The 22,370-nt window shown below is 39.5% G+C and overlaps 1 protein-coding gene across 4 annotated transcripts in view; it reads left to right on the forward strand.

Annotated features, from left to right (window-relative positions):
- The window catches only part of MAP3K20 (mitogen-activated protein kinase kinase kinase 20), a 159,960-nt gene that overhangs the window by 81,777 nt on the left and 55,813 nt on the right, over positions 1-22,370 (forward strand). For all 4 annotated transcript variants that reach the window (XR_009556302.1, XM_060257076.1, XM_060257074.1 and 1 more), the window contains exons 8-10: positions 2,366-2,452; positions 8,124-8,198; positions 16,171-16,277. Coding sequence is in view for 3 of the 4 variants with exons in the window: in XM_060257076.1 (XP_060113059.1) it covers positions 2,366-2,452; positions 8,124-8,198; positions 16,171-16,277 (269 nt within the window). In the remaining variant the exon portion in view is untranslated. The remainder of the gene's footprint in view (positions 1-2,365; positions 2,453-8,123; positions 8,199-16,170; positions 16,278-22,370) is intronic.

Below are 22,370 nucleotides of genomic sequence, written 5' to 3' on the forward strand. Positions count from 1 at the left end.
ATTCATTTGTATATATGTATTAATTGTAGGAGGGTTTTTGCAATAAATGTCGTTTTGGAAGTAAATTCCATGAAGTTGCGTTGTTACATGTATGATTCATATTTTCTCTATTCCTTCAGTGAATGAGAAAAATGCTTGTTTTAATCCGGATGATAAAATAGGTATTATGCTATGTCAAGATACATTTCTTTATTGTTGATAGCCATAGGCTATCTTAACCAAAGTATACAGATAATACACAAAGCAACAGTGTTTCTTTGCTTATTAGAGTCACAATGCAGTCGTATACACAGTTACTCCAATCTAATCCCATGGAAATCAGTAGTTTAGACAAGAGTAACTCAGCCGTGTTGGTCTGAAGCAATAGAACAACATTGGAGTCGAGTAGCACCTTTAAGACCAACCAAGTTTTATTCAGAATGTAAGCTTACAAAAGCTTGCATTCTGAATAAAACTTGATTGGTCTTAAAGGTGCTACTGGACTCCAACTTTGTTCTTAATACGATTGTGCTGTTTGTTGAAATCCAGTAACGCAATAACATTCCTCCACAGCAAAGTACAAAAAGACAAAGAGCCCCAAGATATTTGGGAAGCACTAGGTTCCATAGCTGGAAGTGCTGTAAGAAATTTGTTTGTATCTGACGGTGTAATTTTGGTCAACAATAAACATTTAATTAACACATTTTCTTCTTGCTTGTTAGATTTCTCCACTCACACTCCTTCAGCATAGTCTTCCAAGCATCTCACAATATTTGTAATGCATTTTAATGAGTTTTGTTTACTAAGTTTTTGGATTAGTAATATTTCCTGTTTAAAACAAAGAAACATGTGGTTGTATCTCTGCAATAACTCACGCTGGAGTGTTTCTAGCTGCATTGCTGTTGATTGTTGCACTAGAATGATAAGCAAACATAACAGTTACATGGGAAGTGAGCTATCCCATGCCACAAGTTTCATTCCTTCCCCTTTCTTGGTGGTTTTCTTTGCTGGCCATTATCATAGCTGTCCTATTTTGAATTATATATCTGAAGTAATACAATTGCATTGATAAATGTTCTCAGTAGCGTGAAGGGGAATTCCTCCCCTTCAAATAGCTCCACAGGTACTTACCAAAGCCAGGTAGGCAATTCCAATTTTGTAGATCTGCAAAAAACAGATAAAAGCAGAGGTAACAAGGCAAGCTAAAGAAGAAGAGACAAACCAGCTTGACACAGGGCAACCATGTTAAGCTTGAATACACTTAACAATGGATAAAGAACCTCATCTGTTCTTGAAAACCTAGCTAATCTTAATAGTTTTCTTTCTAAGCATAAGCGATATTCTTTCAATATGGTTGTATATTCCTCCTGAATTGGCCAGAAATGTACATGGATGACTTGAACAGCACCCAAATTTCAGGCAAAGGATACTTAAGAGTTTTTAACAACAGGATCAGTCTTTAAAAAGATGAGCAAGCTTTTTATGTCAGCCGCACTAAACTGTATGTTTTACAGCCTGTACTCATGGAAGTATGGAATAGCTGTCTAGGGAAGTCTGAAGATCATAAGGCTATAAAGAACATTGCCTTGCTGAATTCCAGCACACTCTGCATAGAAACCAAGGGTGATGTTGTTCTTGGATTGATAGACCACATTAAGCTTGGTGTAACGTTGAACATCACACCAGTGCAAATCATTTGAGATCCTGCCATGCCAGTAAGAGTAGGTTGGCACCATACTGGTGAAAATGTGGCTTGCGTATATATTCTTTATGTCTTCTCTTGGCAAAAAATGTAACATGGTTGTTAAATAGTTAAATAGAAAAGTATATATTGCGATACTTTTGGATTGATTTGGTGGAAGGATTTTGGAAAATGGAAGCCATTTTTTTTAATGCTGGTCATAAAGCATCTAAAGTTTTGAAGCATCTTTTTTTTTTCTTACAGATGTACTCAAGGAAGAAATAAACTCTTAGGATTAGAGATTAGTTCCTAAGGAACAGGATTTGAACAACATTAGGTAGTGTAGGTGTGTTGCAGCAATATTTCCTAGAATGGTTTGAAGAGAAGAAATGCAATAGTTGACGTTGCTCAACCATCAAACTTGAACAACTAAGGAACAAAAGAAGATTGTAATCTTGAATATTTCACAAAATCCAGTTAAACGCCTCTTGATAGTTGTTAAATCAGAATTTATCATTTAAAAAACACAGAGATATTATAAAATAATTTAGCATGGATATCTTAACATACAAACATGTGCCTGCATTCCTGCAAATGGGATCTGGTTGCCTAGTAATTGGATACCAAAAGTGCTGTTTCACGGTTTAATAATGTATTTAAAATACAAAGTACAGAAATAAAAATTCCTTTTTTTCCCTGTTCCAGGTTCTCTGGGAGATGCTAACAAGGGAAGTCCCCTTTAAAGGCTTGGAAGGATTACAAGTAGCTTGGCTTGTAGTAGAAAAAAACGAGGTAAGACTACGTTTCTACATTCAGGTACATAGATCAGAAAACAGTATTGGGGTTTTGCAAAAGACTTTTTCATCTTCTTCAAATTGAAAGTAAGTTCACGCGTATGGAAAGATTAGCAGTAGGAGCTAACACAAAGGGTCAAAGTGATGTTATTCCTCATGAATGGACCCTTTACATCTAATTGTTGCAGCTTCACGTCGTGATGCTGTAGATCAAAAATTGTACAAGTACTGTACTAGTTTCTCAGTCTCAATTGTAAAACCTAGGGGTTTGTTCTTAGTGATGAAAGAAGCCATTGCGTCCAAGGTAGGGGAACAGTTTAACTCCATCTCCTGCGTTTAGGACATCTTTAAACTGGCCGGGAGTTGATATATCTGTAAGAGACCTTCAGCTACTTCAACTTAACTCTCCCAGCAGGAGTCACTATAGTACAAGAAACTGCCACTTAGATGAGGATTTCAAAAATAAAAGAAGAAAAAATAGTTTTAAAAAGAGGGAAATTACAGTTTTGCCACCTACGTTCTCCACTACATTGAAGATGAGCTCCTCAGTGGTACTTGGTAAGGCTGTGCCATAGTAGCTAGCTTCCTCATGCGGTGTCTTTCCATTTCAAAGGAACTTCAGTGGCGTAAACACCCTTTGTACCGTGTCCCCAGCCTTGCTTTTCTTCTTCTTCCTACAAATTGAGGCTTTCAGGTAGTTGAACATGTGAGTGTGTATTTGAACACATGGCTCCTTGATATCAAAGGTAGGAAGTACATTTTTTTAAAGGAAAAAAAAATTAAGGTTGCCACTGTAATGCACACAGGCAAAGTATGGAAATCTTTCCGCAGGCAGACCAGTGGTTGGGCACCATTATAAAAGCAACACTGGTGATTTCTACAGAATGGCTTCTTTGTTCTTTTATACAGTTTGTTTCCCAAGAAAAAAAAAATTAAGTGTGAGAATTAAATTATTGGCATGGCACGTTATTGCATTAATGTGCCAGTAGCATTCTGTCTTTTAACAGTTTTGTTTGAAAATTAAGTGAGTTGAAATAGGGTTGAGCCTACATGGAATAAGTCAACTTTGTTGCGAATGTCCCCTTCATACAGAGTAGCTTTATATATGTCACCTCTTATAATATAATGTTTTGTAATAAAAAAAAAAAAGATGTAGCAGGGGTCCATGAATCAAGAATTTTGTTGGTTTTGCTTGCATTTGTTTTTCCCAATATCATCTAGTCAGGGCAGGGGTAAGAGAAGGAAATCTTCAACATGCATCAATGATCTGAATTCCTATTTCAGATTATGAATCAGCTATATATGTATAGTGGTATACCATATCTACCATTTAGATTATTACTGTACTTTATATGAGTCATGTCATTACAGTGGTTAATATGGGCAAAATCCAGCCACAGTGAAGTACTTTAAATTCCCCCTGATTCCAGTGCATAGCTCTCCCCCGTTGAAAGAAATGTATCTTGAAGTGCTTAAGCATGCCTAGATTTTGTGCCAAATTTGATTCTGATGTAGGAGAAACATAAAAATACTATTTGAGGGTACCTATTTTTTTTTAAATCAAAATGTTTAAATATAGTTTAAGAGACATCAGAAGTATGCCAATAAACAGGGAAATAGTACAAGAAAAATTATTAATTGGCTTGTAACACTCAATCTTTTTTTTGTCCAGACAATAAGTGTGCAAAACTTTTTGGGCCTGTGTTTTTTTAATCAAAACTTACACTGTGTTGAGCATGATTCAGAGGCCGAGGTAACTGTATTGCTTTTTAATTAAATGTAAATGCAGATCGTAAAATGTCTGCTTTTAGCCAACTGAAAAGACCCTAATGCTAGTTATATGTCTTGCAGTATGAGACCCAGCTTCCCTCTAGTTGTAACTGCAGGCTGTGTTTAATTTAATCATCAAAGAGTGTACAATTAAACATTTTATCCCAGGCTGGATTCCTGACTCATAAAACCACCAAGGAGAATGGAACTTTCCTCTTATTGCATTAAAAACACGATGTCTTTTTATCCTATTTATTAGTAGATATTCATGGACAAATGCGTTGTGTGGATATATAAGAGAGACAGTGTGTCTAAAGTTACCTGATCAGCTTCATGGCTGGAAACTGAAACCAGATTTCCTCAGTCTGTGGCCAGTTATACCATCCTGGCCAGGGCTTTTTTTGTAGCAGGAACTCCTTTGCATATTAGGCCACACACCCCTGATGTAGCCAATCCTCCTGGAGCTTACAATATGCCCTGTAAGCTCCTGGAGGATTGGCTACACCGGGGGGGGGGGCGGTATGTGGCCTAATATGCAAAGGAGTTCCTGTTACAAAAAAAGCCCTGATCCTGGCTCTTAAAATGAAATATCAGTGATTTTAAAGTAATGCCTTAAGAAGAGCTAACACACATCCAAGCTTATTGACTTCAGTGGCTTTAGAAAGGTGTAACTCTTCGTAGGATTACACTCTTAAAGAGCTTGTATAGATCCTTTCCACCCCTTCATGTCTCTAAATTTTCTTGGTGCTTGAATGTGTGTTTTTTTTAAAAAAACTCCAAGCACAGTTTTTAAGTAGAAAAGTTCATATTAGGGATGTCATTATCTAACATCAAATTACTACCAAGAAATGTCACTTTTATTAGAGTATGACACTCTTAGGACCTGCCACCTATATATTACCTGACAAATAACATTCTGCTCAAGTAAGATGGATGTAAGGGATGATTACGTATCGTTTAGTATCGCAGTTTCCATCTCCTGGAATAGTGAGGGTTACAGGCAAATGCCATTGCTAAACTATCAGATGTATTTTTAGGCAAATGACTTGACCAGGTATCAAGTGTCATTGCCACTTTGTTTATGCCAAATAGACTTCTTGAATATCCTTTTGGTACAGAAGGCATCCCCTACACACATCATTGTAGATCCCATTACTTTGATGTGGTCATCCATTTGTGCAGCTTAAATTTGTCTCTTGAAAAGACCAATGCATGTCAAAACAGCTGCAATGCAGCAAGTTGGGTGAATAGACATCTGATAACAGTATAGTATTTTGGATTTCACTGTTTCCTGTAATTAGTTCAGTTTATATATCTATACAGTTTTTCTGGGAATCCTCCCAAACAAATAAAAAGGTTAGTATTGACATGCTTAACAGTACTATTGAAAAGTTAGCTGAATGATTATGATATAGAAGCATGAAATACAGCTATTGCTTTTGGTGCTGTATTTGGGTTTCTGTCAGCAGGTATTCCTCTCCTGTTATTTGTTGCTTTTCCAGTCTTCTGTCAATATTTATAATACAAGAGCTTTCTTCCATTTGTCTGTTGTTACTTAGACACTAATCATTGTTAGAATACTTAATGAGGCTTATTTATTTAGGAAAAAAAATATGCTGCTTCTCCAAGAAGGCGCCCAAGGGATCTTACAGAATAATAATAGAAACATTAAAAAATGAGCCTCCCATAAAAACATAGACAATAAAAGCAGACCACTGACAGCTTAAAATAGCAGTTTCCAAACTAAATACTGTTAAAAGATCAGTCCCTTACTTAAAAGTCTGGATAAGCAGATATGTTTTGGCCTGATTTGTAAAAAAAATCACGCAGGCAGCCCATGAGCCTCACGGAGATGGGCAAGTCTGTTGAGTGTGTGGGGGGGAGATGCATATAGCTTTGTCTGAGCAAAAAAAAAAGGGGGGGAGAAATACTTTATCAGCTATTATTAAAACTGGATTGGGGGGGGTGTATTTTCAGCTATCAAGCATAGCCAGTTCCGAATAATTCCCCAAAATTTGGGATTATCCAGGAAAACAGGATAGCTATGGTTAAAAAGGTGTTTAAAGAGAATGTTCTCTCTTTTTTTTTTGAGGCTATTTTTTTGAGGTAAAAAGGTAAAGGTGCAAGCACCACTCGTTTCGGACTCTGGGGTGATGTGGCATCACGACATAGAGGCACCAATTTTTCAGTATAGCTTCTGGTGTCTCTACTCATAAGACCCATCAAGTTTCAAAAAGATTAGACTAGAGTGTGATTCTGTGGGCCGCCAAAGAAGGTAATGCGTGCTCATTCAAATTCAGATTTCAAGCCTGAGTTCATGTTTCCAAGCCTAGCATGTACAGAGTGCCTACCAGAACCCGTGCATGTACAGCATGCCCAGCAAACCAATGCCACTGTGGCAATACCAGCTCTACAAATCCAACTTCCGCTCAAAAAATCCAAGCCAGAGGGAGTTGCAAGCCCAGCATAGCCAGTGCATGTACAGAATGCCAAGCAATACCAGTGCAATTTACTCGTGCCCAGCAAAACCCAGTGCCTTCCCTTAAATACTATTTTTTTCCTTCACTGAAAACAAACCTGGTTCAAACCTTTTGAAACTTGGGGGGGGAGGGGTCTTTTGAGGAGAGGTGCTAGAAGCTACACTGAAAATGTCTCTATCCCAAAAAGCAGCCCTCCCAGACCCCTGGATATCCCCAGATAGATTCTCCATGACTATAATGGTTCCATAGGCTATAATGGAGCTGGGGGGGAAATAGGATTTTTGAGAAAACCTGCACTCAAATATCATACTAGTATTAAAATTTGTTTTTTGGGGGGAATCCCAAATTGTGGGGTGGGGTGGGGTGCACACCCCTACCATAGAGCTGTGAGATTGGTTAGATCTCAGGCAGATTCTCAATTTCGCTTTTTAGCACTTTAAAAAAAAGTTTAAATCAGTTCCAAAAATGTTCTTAGTATAGGGTGGAAAAGTAAGTTATTCATTATGAGAACTCTCTAATAGGCCCTGGTTAGAGTCCTAATAGAATATACAGAGCATGTTGCAGTAGCGTTGAACGTTCTTTTGTGGCTTAGTGATTTCAGGATATAAATAATCTGTAGAACTGGTTTAACCAACAGCCATGACACAAAAAACAAAAGGACTATGTGTATTATGAGCAATGATAGCTCTACAATACGGCTCTGAATTTCTGGAAAACTGTGCAGCTGAAGAGCCATAATTCCCTGAACAGTTTCCAACTCTCTCAAGGATAACGACTGCATTTGCTTCACAATGCCATTCTTGATGGTATTTTCAGTCCATTTTATCCAAATGTTAGATCTAGGAATATTATACATTGACTCTGCACTAGCATTCATATAATAAATATGAATTGGGAAATATTAGTATGTGTACAAAAACTGGTGAGAACTTAAGTGACAGGCACAATAAATAGAAGAGTGAAGTTGCTGGAGCCGGTGTGAATAAGAACACTCTGAATGATTGCATAGACCAGCGGTGGCCAAACAGTGGCTCAGGAGCCACATGTGGCTCTTTCACACATATTGTGTGGATATTGAAGCCCTCGTCACTTATCAGCCAGCTTGCAGAAACCATTTCATTTTGCCAAGTCAGCTGGCAGCTTGGAGAATGCATTTAAAATTGAAGCGGCTTTCTTTCTACCCCTCCCATCTTCCTTCCTTCCTTTGTCATTCAAGTCTTGCAGCTCTCAGACATCTGACGTTTATTCTTTGTGGCTCTAATGTTAAGTAAGTCTGGCAACCCCTGGCATAGACGCTGACATTTTTTTAAAAAAATGAATAAATACATCTCTTGGGAGGCAGGGTTCTTGGTACCTGTCAGAGCATGGGCTTTGCAAATTTAAAATTCTTGGGGGACTAATTTAGTATGTTCATTTTAGAGACTGACCATTCCAAGCTGTTGTCCTGGAAGCTTTGCAGAACTGATGCACCAGTGTTGGGAAGCAGACCCAAAGGTATTTATTCTGATGAAACATGGCCATTATTAGCAATGTTTGTTGTTGCTTGTGTTAATTCTGTTGTGTTAAAAGTTTTGCTGCTGCAGGAAATGAAAATGCAAACTTTGAGCTTGATCTGTTTAGGTAGGATTTTATGTAGGTAGGTAGGTTTTTCTTGCACTGGCCAAAGGCCATTACAGGGTTACTCTAAGTAAAACTTGAATGACATAAGATAACTGATTAAAAAGTAAGCAAGATCAGTTGCCAGTCATCAGACAGGCTTTTAGAATATAGCCCTCATTACATCATCTGATAATGGGATCTTCTAGAGCAGGGGTGTCAAACATGTGGCCCATGGGCCACATCCTGCCTATGCAGGGCTCAAATCTGTCCCCTGACCAACTTCCTTCTCTTCCTTCCTTTCCCACGGTTGCTACTGCAGCCACATCATGGCTTGCTTTTTTCCCAGCCCCCTCAGTGGCTCTTCCCTCCGTCTCACAGAGAGAGAGAGAGAGAGAGAGAGCTCCATGGGTGCTTTCTGCTTCTTTCTCCTAGGCTGCTCCTCCTGTTTTAAGAGGGGGAGGAAAGGGGGAAAGAGAAAACAGCTTCAGTACCAATGGCGTTTTATTCCAGGTATAAGCTTTTGTGTGCAAGCACACTTCTTCAGAGGGAGAGTTGGTGGATGGATTCTTCTGACAAGCACAATGTACATTTTGGCTTATTCTGAAAAACTGGGTTTAAAAAAACCAAGATTGGATTTCTTTGTTCCTATCTGGATTTCTTTTCAAAAAGTTTTCATTTCAAAAAGACCCTGACTAGGAATTAGAACACCTGGATTGATTGTTACAGTTTGGAGAGTGGAATGATTTCAGATGCCAAATGATAATAACACACATTGGAAATGAGACAGGAAAACCTGTCTCAATTCAGTATAGGAGGATGCATTGTCTTGAGCTTCATTATCAGTTGCAGTTTGGTAGTCTCTCTTTCTAATCTCCCTTTGAAAAGCATTGCTATTTTTAGGACAGCAACTAAATATTGTGGTTTCTAATGTCAGATTTATATCCGTTTATTCTTTGTATCCTCCTGGACTGAATCCTCCTGGATGGCATTGAGACCTAGGTTTCCTGTTTCATTACCAAAGCTGGTATGTCCATGCTTACTATCCCTCTGCATATCACATCTAATCCAATGAAGCCTGCTATTGTCATTTATCTGCTATTGCCATTTGACATCTGAAACCACCTTTATAGTGTTTATATCTCCGGTACCTCATGTTACAATGAGCCCTGTGGTGCAGAGTGGTAAGCTGCAGTATTGCAATCCAAAGTCTGCTCACATCCTGAGTTCAATCTCAACAGAAGCTGGGTTCAGGTAGCTGGCTGAAGAGTGACTCAGCCTTCCATCCTTCTGAGGTCAGTAAAATAAATACCCAACTTCCTGGGGGTAAAGTGTAGATGACTGGGGAAGCCAATGGCAAACCACTCCGTAAAAAGTCTGCCAAGAAAATGTCATGATGTGACATCTCCCCATGGGTCGGTAATGACTTGGTTCTTACACAGGGAACTACCTTTACCTTTTTACCTCATGTTACATTTTATGGCATACATGGCCTGGCCCAACAAAGTGATATTTATGTCAGATCCAGCCCTCGTAACAAATGAGTTCAGCACCTCTGTCCTAGAGGAACCAGTGTTTCATTGGTTACTGGGTTATCTCCATAAGGGATTGGATGTCAGCATTCATGCCAATCATACTTGATGGCCAACCCATTAGAGTACAGTTTAGATACTATTCTGAAACTGATCAGTTGGCATTTGTTTGGCATATGTTCTGCTGTAGTGCTCATAAGACATGGTAGCAAGGGCATCCCTTTTCTCACAAGGCACAATTTTTGTACCCTGAATTGCATAATAAATAGCGAGTGCTATTATCTTCCTACATCAGAGCAAAGAGAATGCATAAAAGCAATGTTATGTTAACTTCTCCAAGTGTCCTTGGTAGAACTGATTGCCAAGGTATCTAGAAGGAGCACTTGATTGGACAAGGCAAGCAGAGTCATACTAGACTGACTCCGGAAGATCCCTGATTGGACCACCCTGGCAATTTTAACAGTTCACTTAAGCTGTGTGTGATCGCACCAGGGTCATCTAGGTAGAGGATTTATTGCTTCCTTGCTGGCTCGGTTTTTCCTGCTTAGACCAAATCTATCTCTCCAAGTTATTAATCCTGTATAATGATGGGAGCCTGTCTTCTTTTTATTTCCAAGACTTGTAACATCTGCCCTTAGCTTGTTAGAAGGATGGAATATAAATATTTAAAATAAGCAGCACTGGGGTACAGGTTAGTTTCAGTAGGGATAGGGTTTTTATGTAGCAGAAACTCTTTTGCATATTAGGCCACACACCCCTGATGTAGCCAATCCTCCAAGAGCTTACAGGACTCTTAGTGCAGGGCCTACTGTAAGCTCCAGGAGGATTGGCTACATCAGGGGGGGTATGGCCTAATATACAAAGGAGTTCCTGCTACAAAAAAAGCCCTGAGTAGGGGTGTACATGTATGTAGGTGAAGGGTTTATATCTCTTCTGTCCATGAAGCTCTTACCTGAAGCAAGGGTGCACGTGACATGACTACAGTTTTCTTCTTAAAATTACTGGGGAGATCTGATCAAGAAGCTGAGAGCATCTTGCCTAGTTTGTCCCTGAATGTTTGGAATTCTTTTTTTCCTCTTCTGTACATTTTTGGCATACTTGGTTGATTAATGCTCTATCTTGTTGCAGTTAGATTGAACGGGACAAGATGGAAGTCCCTCTGCTTAGTTAAAAGAAAGTCAAAGTAATCTCATCATTGTTACCAAGCATAATAAATATTTTGTTTTCATTTAATGTTAGTTAAGGAAGTAAAGCGATGTTTCGTCAGTCAGGTCAAGTGAGGAGAGGGGATAACCACATCTTTCTTGATATCACTGAGAGATTTGCGTCAACTCAGATTCCCGCCCCCAATAAAGTGTCTAATCAAATATGCTTAGAGTAGGATAGAGTTTTGTAGCAGCAAAGATTCATGGGCTCCTTGGCACCTTGTTTCGCCACAAAAGTGGGTGTGGGGAGGGCTCAAAAATCTTACAACTCCAGACCATGCCCTCTCAGACACATTTCTTTCGAAAAGTTGGGTATTGCCTTTCTAAACCTTACTGAAATGGCTCCATTTATTTATTTTAAAAACTGAAATATTCTTAGTCATTTCTACTTATCTTTTATCCCATCTCAATAGAAATCAATGCAATCAGTCCATTCCCTCTACATCTTTGAATCGAAAGAAAATGATTTTGGTCAGAATGTGAGCCTGTGGCTGTGGCTATCTATTGTACAGCTAAAGAGGCCTCAACGTGATACATAGCTGTGTGGCAGAGAGAATTTTGGTTGAAACAGATTTACTCATTGTATGGCTCTGGAGATATAAATACAGAAAAAAGTGTTTTGGAATATGTGCAGACTATAGTAAGTAAATGCAATCAACATCCATTCCTATCACATTAGGAAGGAAAGACCACTCTTTAGAAATGTGTGATTTCTAACATCTTATTTTAAAAATTGAGTGCTAAAGACCAAATAAGGTTCCTGAAAGTCAAGAGAGTTGGGCTAATGTAGAGAACATGCCAGTGTGGAATAATCCGAGAGACTCAGATTCAAATCTCAGCTCTGTTCTGGAAGATTACTGAGTGATCTTTGGCCCAATCACACATGTTGTGACAATAAAATGGAGGAGAGGACCTCCAAGGAAATATCTCAGGACTTGGAATCTGATGATTGCAACTTTGAACTATTAATAATTAATCAAAGCAGAAATGGCCCTGGGAATAGAAGTATATAGAAGTATATGGATAAATAAACAACAGTTCAGTTTGGGGTGAGAGGTCTTCCCAGCTACTGACTGATTCAGCTTTTCAAAATAATAAAAAAGAGTAACTTAGCAAACTCTCATAAATGCATATTTTTAAATAATCATCAAACTGAAGATTGTTGCTTTAAAATGTGTGTGAGAGAGGTTCAGTTCTTGTTTTCTTAAATTTTGTTTTCTTTTCCTTCTTAACCTCCCAGCTCCGTCCTGGCCTTTTCTATTCAGGTTCATCCTTTGTAAGATTCATGCTTGGAAGTTAAAGAAAACCATTTCCTTTTGCCTGCTGAAACCTACCCACATAGTTTTAGGGACACCATCATTTAAGATTTGTTACTAAGGTCTCCTGTTGATGCATAGTAGAAATCCAGATAGAGAATATGATTTGGCAGCCTACTGCTAATCCTGTTGACCATCTCCAGGCTGAAATAGGTATACCACCCTTTAGATTTAACAGCCTGATAGTTTCCAGTTAATTTACATTTTATAGTTTGAATATTTAAAGATGCTTATACATTATAATCATATGCTTTATTTTATGTTTTATTTTATTCATTTATTTTTTTGTGTGCCTGCGATCATTAATGTCTCATGGTCTGTTTTACTTTGTTTCAAATGCAAAATAATGCAAGACGAGGAAGGGATGGAGATCCAGTTGTGGATTGCATTATTTTTCATTCTTGTTTAAATAAACGGAAATAGAAACAGGAATGGAGCTGGTTAGAATCTTGGCAGCTTATTCTTTATGTCCATAAACTTTGAAGGAATATCATGTAACATGGAATTATCTTTGTCTGCCCGCCAGGACTGCCTACCCCATTCCTCTCTTCTTGGTCTACCATCTGAGTAGTGTGTATGTGCATAGATTGCTATCCACATATCTGCAATATTTTTAAAATTTTATTTATTATTAGATTTATGAATCTCCCATCTGTGCTGTAGCAAGGCTCTGGGCAATGCACAGCAAGAAATAAAAACATAAAACATGAACAATTTAAAACAAGTTATTTACAATTTAAAAACAGATAGCAAAATCCTGTTATTACAGTTGTGGACTGCCAGCCACTTCACGGACAGGGGGAAAAGGGCAAGACTGACATGGAGAGATGAAGAGGGTGCCAGCCAAGATGGTAACCATCGCTGTTCTCAACCAAAGGCCTAGTGGAACATGTCTCCACAGGCCCTGGGGAATTATGGGAGATCCCACAGGGCCCTGATAGAATTCAGCAGAGAGTTCAGCGGGTTGGGGGCCAGGACCAAGAAGGCCAGGTCGAGGACAGCCGGATGTCTTTGGGAGCGGGGATTACCAGCAGATTGCATGTATTCCTTTTCACTTATTATTGAATGTCCCATTTTGTTGATTGCACTGATTCACTGTATGTAATTGAGTTCCTGTGAGAAAGGCAGACGAGAGATAGGTAGGTAGGTAGATTTGAACTTGGATCCCATCAATATATTTGTAACCAGTTACTTATTAGAAAATCTGATATGTTTGTCTGAGGTGAATCATGTTTGTGAATAACTTTCCAGTCAGTCACACAAATAACTGAAGTGAAAATTTCACTGAAATTACCCAAATAAATTTACTAGATCAAGTTTGAAAAACACAAGGTTAAATACCATGATTGGTGAATCTTACAGTGCCACAGTTTGAATTCAAGATAGGATCCCATGATCATATTCTTTTCCTGCAAGGTTTACCAGCCCAAACATAAATCCCTTGAAACAGCCATGGAATCGCTAGGTGCCACTGTGGGTGCAAGGGAATTCAGTTTTTTTGGTTTTTTCTCCCCCATGCCATCATTCACATTCATTACTGTGAGGTTGAAGCCAGTCATTACCCATGTGAGATCCACAGGGAGGCACGAACCACTGAAGCAAGCCATTAGGACTCTCCATTAGGAATCAATTATGGAATTATATCAACAGGTGGAAATAACATAGTGCCAAGAGTGCACCTGCTGCCGTGCTGCTTTTTTTGCGCCAAGCTGATGCCTTGTAAACTACATGGCATGTCCTAAAATGTGGGTTTTTGCTGAAATATTTCTATGTGAGCATTGAGGTGGTGCATATGGTGCCGGTGGGGTGGGGAGGGACACAGTATCTGCTCAGTAGTTGCCTTAGAATCGTATGCAGATGGACTGAGAAACAGCACACACACACACAGCCCTTCAGCAAATTGTTGAATAGTGCAGCTATTGCACAGAAAAGCACTTGTCTCTTTTTTTTGTTACACATTTGACATTTTTTATGTTGCTTGACATTTGAAATAAAGAAATTGTCTCTCTCTTATAATGTGAAAATCACTTGGATCTGCCTGGGAGAGACACCTCAGCATTGTTCCTAATTGTTTTTGTGCACCCAAATTAAAATGCACGTTTTAATTGCTGCATCTGTAATTTTAGCAGAAATGGTATAATTATAGGCGTGATGCCGAGAAGAATATGCATCATCCCTTTATTATGTATCTACACTTTGGTTTGAACCTTTTGTCTCAACCTTGTCTGGGGTCTGTCAAACAGACTATCGGAGGCAATGCTCTTTCGAGAAACATTTTAACTGTGACTTTTCCCCCCAGTTTTCAACAATTATCCTACTTCCTCTCCCCCAAGTGTAACAAAGGGAGCTTTAAAGGCAGGAGGAAATGCAAGGAAGTTATAACTGCTTTGACTGAGTCAGTTTTTGCCTTGAAGTAGTCAGGTTTTCATTACTTGCTGCTTTATTGCCAGTTTGTAGGCTGACCTTTGTTGTCTTGTAATTAAAATTCTACTATTGGTTTAAAAAGGAAGAGAGAGGTGTCAGCAAACCCAAATCAATGCTATTTTAAGTAGTACAGGTAGGGGGTTTTTTTGGGGGGGGGACGGTTTGGCTTTTTGAGAGGACCAGATTTGGACATATAGTAAGAATTCGTCATCTATATAAAACTGAAGTGTTGTAAACAATCGCACAACTTTTTTTGGTAACTTGTGGGTTACTTATTTCTTTCCAGAACCACATTTACCCCTCCCCCCCCCCCAAAAAAATTATCAAACTCTTACCACTGCTCTTAGCATTTGTGTGATTGTCACAGAAAGATGATTCCAGATGGGTAACTAAGTTAGTAATAAAATATACAGAAGCCCAAGTTGCTCCTTGAGAATTTAAGATTTATGCCTGCACGAGCTTTTGCGAGTTGAAGCTCACTTCTTCAGATGCATGAAGGGTCCATTCATCAGGCAGATGCATTTATATTAAAGGGCCCAAACAAGCCATTTTGTGTCTGGCTCCACCTTCTGAGGCAGCCATTTTGTAGGGGGTATCATCAGATCCTGGGCTGGAACCATGGCTAGTTGATAATTTCTTAGGATGGGAGAGGAAATTTCTTTCACCTCATTCCCTTTTCCTCAAATATTTATTATTTACTTATGTTATCTTCCAAAGGCCTGCTTCAGGTAGTTCACAAAGTAAAATGTGATAAAATCATTAAAATAATTAAAGTTAACAAACCATTAAAAACCTACCCATAAATAAGTGCTTCATATTAATTTTGAGGGGGAGGGTCAGGATGAATCTTAATATGCTGTACACAGTATAAATTTGCCAAAGTTGCCATCAAAAGTGGCGAAGAAGTTTTTATGCTCCCCTCACTAGTGGTGTTGGGGGAGATCCTTTTCTGTTCTCTGAGGCTGAGAATTACAAAATAGTGCAGTCCTAAACAGAGCTATCTATATCTTTCTAAATCCCTTGAACTGAGTGGGATTAGAATGGTGTTAATCTGTTTAGGATTACACTGTAAGAGACTCTTTTGTTATCATATTGTTGATGAAGCTGCAAATAGAAGATCTGTTCAGGTTAGGCTACAAGTTTATAACGCTTTTTTTTGGAGGGGGGACGAAAACATTTTAAAAATACACTGTTAAATGTATTAATATAAAAAAAAATCTTGAGCTATACCTAATAATTATCTAGACAGCAACCCAATATGTGTTTTCAGTTTCGTATTTGCAGTTTTCCTTGGAGAATTTATTAATGTTGTGATATTACAAATCTTTATAAGAACATATTATAAAAGTATATATATTCGCCTCCTTCTCTCCCCCCCCATCCTATTCTTCAGAAAAGACCGGCCTTCAAGCAGATTATTTCGATCTTGGATTCCATGTCCAATGATAGCAACCTTCCAGACCAATGTAACTCATTCCTGCATAACAAGGCAGAGTGGCGGTAAGTCTTTGTGCTCATTTGATGGGTGTGTAATATGATCTGAGAAAAAAAGGGAAATGGTTGGTGAAGAATACAATACTTGCTTAAATGTTTGTGAGTGACACAATTAAAGTAGCCCCCCAGCACTTCCATAATCACTTTCATTTCATTTCCCTTTCAAGCAGGGGTCCCCGGTCTTTTTGAGTCTGTGGGAATTCTGACCCGGTGTGGTGGGTGCAGCCACAAAATGGCTGCTGCAGAGGGTGGAGCCAGCCGCAAAATGGCTGTTGTTGTTTACCTTAAGTCAAACAATGGAGATCCTTGTGCTGACCTGATGGCAGCTGCTGCCAAAGCAGCATTTTCAAAAATCTGTACCACAAATTAAATCTCTAACTTTAATTTGGATTAAATTAAATTGGCCCCACCCACTTTCTAAAGACACTTGATGAGGACCCAGAAAGTTGTTGAAAAGGGCCGTGCTGTCCACAGGTCCCACATTAAGGACTCCTGCTTTAAAGCTACTGCAGCAGCTTCTCTCCCCTTTCATGCAGAGAAGGAGGCATGAACACACACACGTTTGCCTTCGGAAGGAAAATAAGAGCACCAATACACTTCCCCATCAGCCTTTTCACTTTCTTCTCCTTGCTCTGGTTGGGAAAGGAATATGCTGTTGGTTCTTTTTCTCCAGCATCAATGTTGCCATTTGCCTCTTCCAGGGAAAACGTAGCGATAACTGTATTTTCCCCCAAAGGGCAAGTTACAGTGTGGGCCAGAAGGGTTTCTAGGGGAAAACAGCAGAGGAAAGGTTTCCTTACCCCAAGTGCTGCAGACCTGCTCTGAAACTCTGTAGTTCAAGCCACCATTTTGTGACTGGCTTCATCCACCAAGCTGCCTGTAGTTCTCAAGGCTTTTTGAAAAATATTGTTTCTCACGGACACTAAAAGTCTGCTCTGCCCTTGGACCTCCAGTGCCATACATGGCTAAGGAGATCAGAACTGAATTCTAAACTTTGGAAGCAATATGTAGTTTCCCTGAGCTGCCATTCATTTGTTCATTCATCGTTGGTATAATAGCGTAAGCATTTATTGAGAAGTTAGTGCACAAAGGCAAACTTGGCAGCATAAAATTTTGCATTCATTTTAGAAGAGTTCAGCCAATTTCACACACATACTTATGCAGGGCTGTTTTCCCTTTTATAAGAGCCAGTTTGGTGTAGTGGTTAAGTGTGCGGACTCTTATCTGGGAGAACCGGGTTTGATTCCCCACTCCTCCACTTGCACCTGCTGGCATGGCCTTGGGTCAGCCATAGCTCTGGCAGAGGTTGTCCTTGAAAGGGCAGCTGCTGGGAGAGCCCTCTCCAGCCCCACCCACCTCACAGGGTGTCTGTTGTGGGGGAGGAAGGTAAAGGAGATTGTGAGCCGCTCTGAGACTCTTCGGAGTGGAGGGCGGGATATAAATCCAATATCTTCTTCTTCTTCTTCTTCTATAACTAGACTGTTGAACCTAAGCAAAGTACACAGTGGAGTGGGTGGAATGGTTCTCGAGCAGCCTGTAAACTGCAAAACATGATCTGACTATCTACCAGTGGGTTCCAGCCTCCTTGTTGCCAGGTCCTGGTAAATGTGAGCACAGATGCCAATGTGCAAGTAGATATTAATCTGAAATGCATTTTAATATCCTGCATTGACAACATTCATAAGAGCTTCACAGGGTTTCTGACTCTCATTTTTGCAGATGCTCTTTCTCTACCATATATTTCCAAAATGTAAAACAGCCCAGCTTAGTTTGTTTGAGAGGCCTATTGAAAACAGAGCTTGTACAAGGCAGAGGATGGTAACCAGACGATCTTTGCAATAGTCTAAATTAAGAATCTTTGGCCATTAGCCAGGTAGATGGGGGAAACACAATCTAGTTATGTGCCTGTCGCTCTTCAAAGAAGCCAAGGGGGAAGAGAAACACCTAAGTAAAGTATAGGTTTTGAAGTTGTTAAGAATTGTTTTAAATAAAGACAAATGAGGTTTATCAAAACAAACTTCCTGAACCTAACAGGATTTATAAAGTGCACTGATAAGAAGAGAATTTTATTGCATGGGTGGAAAAAGTAAGCACATGGTAGGACGGTGGAGCCAGGTCACATGACAGGAATATAAATAGCCTGTTTTAGAACTGACATTCCTCCACTGACTCAGCAGAGCATAGAAGAAACTGACTGCTGTACAGAAGAGTATATTGCATTGCACCATCTCCTGATAAAAATGGAGAACTGCACTAGAGAAGGCTGAAATTTGATACAAAGGCACAAAGAAATCAAGGTTTTATAATTTTTAAAAAAGTAATATTCAAATCAAACCTTTTATTGAACTTTCCAAGCTGAGATAATGCATCTAGGAAAATTCTTGTAATGGGTTGTTAAAGTCTTAAAAACATCAGTAAAGCTCTGTTGGATCATATAAAGGCAGAGTCTAGCAAGCCATTTGTCAGAGCGATCCACCAGCTTCCTCAAGGAAACCTACAAGCTGGGCAAGAAGACAATCGCTTTCCCCCTGCTGTTCTCCTCCAGCAACCGGCATTCACAGGCAGTTTATCTCTTAATATCAAAGTTTCACTTAGCCTGAGGAAGTAATCATTTATGCATTTATCTGAATTTGAATGGATCTTGGAAACAAACCAGAACTTGTGCAAAATTTTCAGGAAAGGCATTATTTGTGCCATATGGCTGGCTTCAATAATAAGCAAGCAACTGCATGTTTTGAACAATATTCAGTTTCCACAGTGTCTTCAAGGGAAGCCCCATGAAGAAGAGAACATTGAAGTAATCTAGACTTAAAGTTATCCATGGCAGAAGAGGGGGTGATTATTTTCGCTTATTTCCCTCTCTCATCGTACCCCACCCCAAATTCTGTACGTGAGGGTTTTGTGCCCCCCACCCCAGAGAAGAACTTCAGGGGGCTCTGTGTGCTTTAGTAAGGGTGAGAAGGTAGGAAAGTGGTGTTTCATCCACTCTATTCCACTGGTGATAGCTGGATTCCAGCTTTTTAAGCAACTAGCCACTCTTTAAAAATGGGAAACTTTCTTTGTTAGGATGTGAATGCAATTTAAGCTTTTTGGGGACATGGGGGGAGCCTGACAGCTTGATCCTATGAACTTCAGCACCAGAAAATAAATATAATGCATGTCCCAAGATGTATTGTGGTAATGGCTCAGACTGTTGTGTTATTGGTCAATATGAAGTAGACCATTGCTGTGCAGGTTTGATTCCCTTCTCCTCCACTTGCAGCTGCTGGAATGGCCTTGAGTCCGCCATAGCTCTTGCAGAGTTGTCCTTGAAGGGCAGCTTCTGTGAGAGCTCTCTCAGCCCCACCTACCTCACAGGGTGTTTGTTGTGGGGGAGGAAGGTAAAGGAGATTGTGAGCCACTCTGAGATTCAGAGTGGAGGGCAGGATATAAATCCAATAACATCATTATCTTCTTCTTCTACATTCCAACACAATAAACAACAATAATAATAAGTTATTATTTTTTAAACACCCCAAAGCCCCACAATGTTTATCTGTGTTTATTCAGATCCCTTTCTGAGTAGAAAAGCTTAATATTTTTTCAAAGTCCTTTCATTTTCATTCTCTAGGATACTGCTGTTTCATTTAACAGGGTCACATAAAAATACAAACATTAATTAGTCAGTTCAGTTCATGTATTTGGTCTATGACCAGTACAAATCAAAAGTTTAAAAGATTTACATTAAAGTAAATAGAAAGGTCAAATCTGGTAACACAGCAGTTAGAATTTATTGTAATTTGAGGTCTGTATGTAGAATTTCCGGATGAATTTTACAAGCTCCTGAAAAATGTATTAATTAGCCATCTTTCCATATTTATCATTGGAAGCCATTATACATTGTCTGAGGAAATAGAGCAAGTTGGGTCATGGAAAAACAAGCAAGGAATATTAATCTGCAAGATTACTGAAATAAACAGTACACATGACCAGTAATGTTATATGCAAATCGTTAAACTTATGGAGTAACAGACTCATTAACTGGGCAATGTACGGGAGCCTTCACTTTAATTACATTGTTTTATTATACTTTTTTTTTTTAGAATGCAGCTGTTTTTCAGAGTCTGACCTTTTATTATAAAGAAGTTTTTTGCCTAATGAAGGGAGATAATTACAGTACGTACACAGTATGAGTTTGACATATAGAAAGCTGTTGTTACCAAGACTTTGCTAGGGGAGAAATTTATTTAAAAGGAGACAGCATATTTTTTTAAAAAGTCTTTTAAATGGATAAATACACTCAAGTAACACAAATGAAGATGACTGGTGTGTTTGTGCTGGGTTCATTTACATGAGATTGTAGTGTTAATGGGTTTGATCCTGTGGATAGCAATAGGAGCTTGTGCAAGAGAAAGTCCCTTCTGTTCCTTAGAGGCTTCACACAGCTTTTAGCGGGAGATACGGGAAACCAAACCCAAGATCTTCGGCATGCATACTGGGTGCCCGATCCCTGAGACACAACCCTTCCGGCCTGTGTTCCAGACTCCCATTTACTCTGAGGGTCAGGAAACCCTTGTGAGTGAAGTACCACAGAGCTTGGGATCTATAACATGAAGCAGGAATCAAGAGTCACTCTTGTTGAAGTACACCAACTGATAATGCTACATTCAAAAAATGGTAGTGGAATTCTTATCCCAAGAGCTGAAAGGCTTAATCAATACATGCTGCAAAATTGTTACACCAAGATAGGTCAGTTTGGTGATATTTTGAATCTGCAAAATGACCATTTTTTGTATAATTCGTCCTTCAGAGTCTATATTTTGTCACCTTAGAATGCAGTCCCTACAGGCATAGACCTTATCAGGACATTTCAAAAGCTATACAACTGCCACCACTATGCATAACTTTCCTGCTCTTCAGCATAATATCCCTGTATGGATTAAACCAAACATCTACTCTTGCATCATTACACTGCATACCCAGCCCTAGACTGCATTATTGGCAGTCGGCTGTCATGTCTTGCGTTTTCCAGACAGTGCAAAGAAGAGAAGTCAAAGAAACATGGAACTGTGGAGTCTTCATGGCTCTCGTAATGTTAGTTAGGTCCTTATCGAATCATGGTAGAGTGCATGACACATTGTTACATAGGCTGCTTTATTTTACTTGGCAACACTGGAATTCAGCTAATGGGGCCTATTGCATGTCAGAAACCTTTGACATTTCTTGCCGGAGTGGGTCCTGTTGACAGTTGCAGGTCATCCCGGTGTCAGGCATATAATTCAGTCACAACGTGAGCTTGGCAGTGGATTGACGTTGAGTCATGATACTTTTCTTCAGGCCTCCTTTCTTCCCAAGCAATAGAGGGATTGAGGCAAAAAATTCTTGTGGCCCGGATGTCCGAAGAGAGACAGGGAGGCCTTAGTGTTAAAACTATGAACAGGGCTTTTTCTTCAACAATAGCAAAGAGTCATACTTGCACATGACAACATATTGGACAGTTAAAATGAGAGTTAGAAACGTTATTACCGAGGGATTCAATTTGGCAACCCCACTTACAATGCATAATGCCCTTCAGAAAATATAAATGTATTTAGATTGTGTTTGATTGCTTATGGCAAGACCAAAGGTCTTCAGCGAGTTGTGAGCAGGGCTTTTTTTGTAACAGGAGCTCCTTTGCATATTGGGCCGCACTCCTCTGATGTAGTCAATCCTCCAAGAGTTTATAGTAGGCCTTGTAAGAGGAACCCTGTAAGCTCCAGGAGGATTAGCTACATCAGGGGTGTGTGGCCCAATATGCAAAGGAGTTCCTGCTACAAAAAAAGCCCTGGTTGTGAGTAACTTGTCCCCTTGATTTCAGTGGGCCTTTGGTAGCCAAGCCTTTATTCACCTGGAAGTAAATCCCAGTGAGTTCAGTGGATCTTGGCCATGGTGGGCAGTGCCATCAAGTCACAGCTGACTTATCACAACCCTGTAAGGTTTTCAAGGCGAGAGACAAGAAGTGGTTCACCATCGCTTGCCTCTTTGTAGCAACCCTGGACATCCTTGGTAGCAACTCTGACCTCATCTTAGTACTAACCAGGGCTGACCCTGCTTAACTTCAGAGATGGGGCTGGTCTGGGC

The sequence above is a fragment of the Heteronotia binoei genome, chromosome 16 (assembly GCF_032191835.1).
Source record: "Heteronotia binoei isolate CCM8104 ecotype False Entrance Well chromosome 16, APGP_CSIRO_Hbin_v1, whole genome shotgun sequence".
In the NCBI taxonomy this organism is placed as follows: domain Eukaryota; kingdom Metazoa; phylum Chordata; class Lepidosauria; order Squamata; family Gekkonidae; genus Heteronotia; species Heteronotia binoei.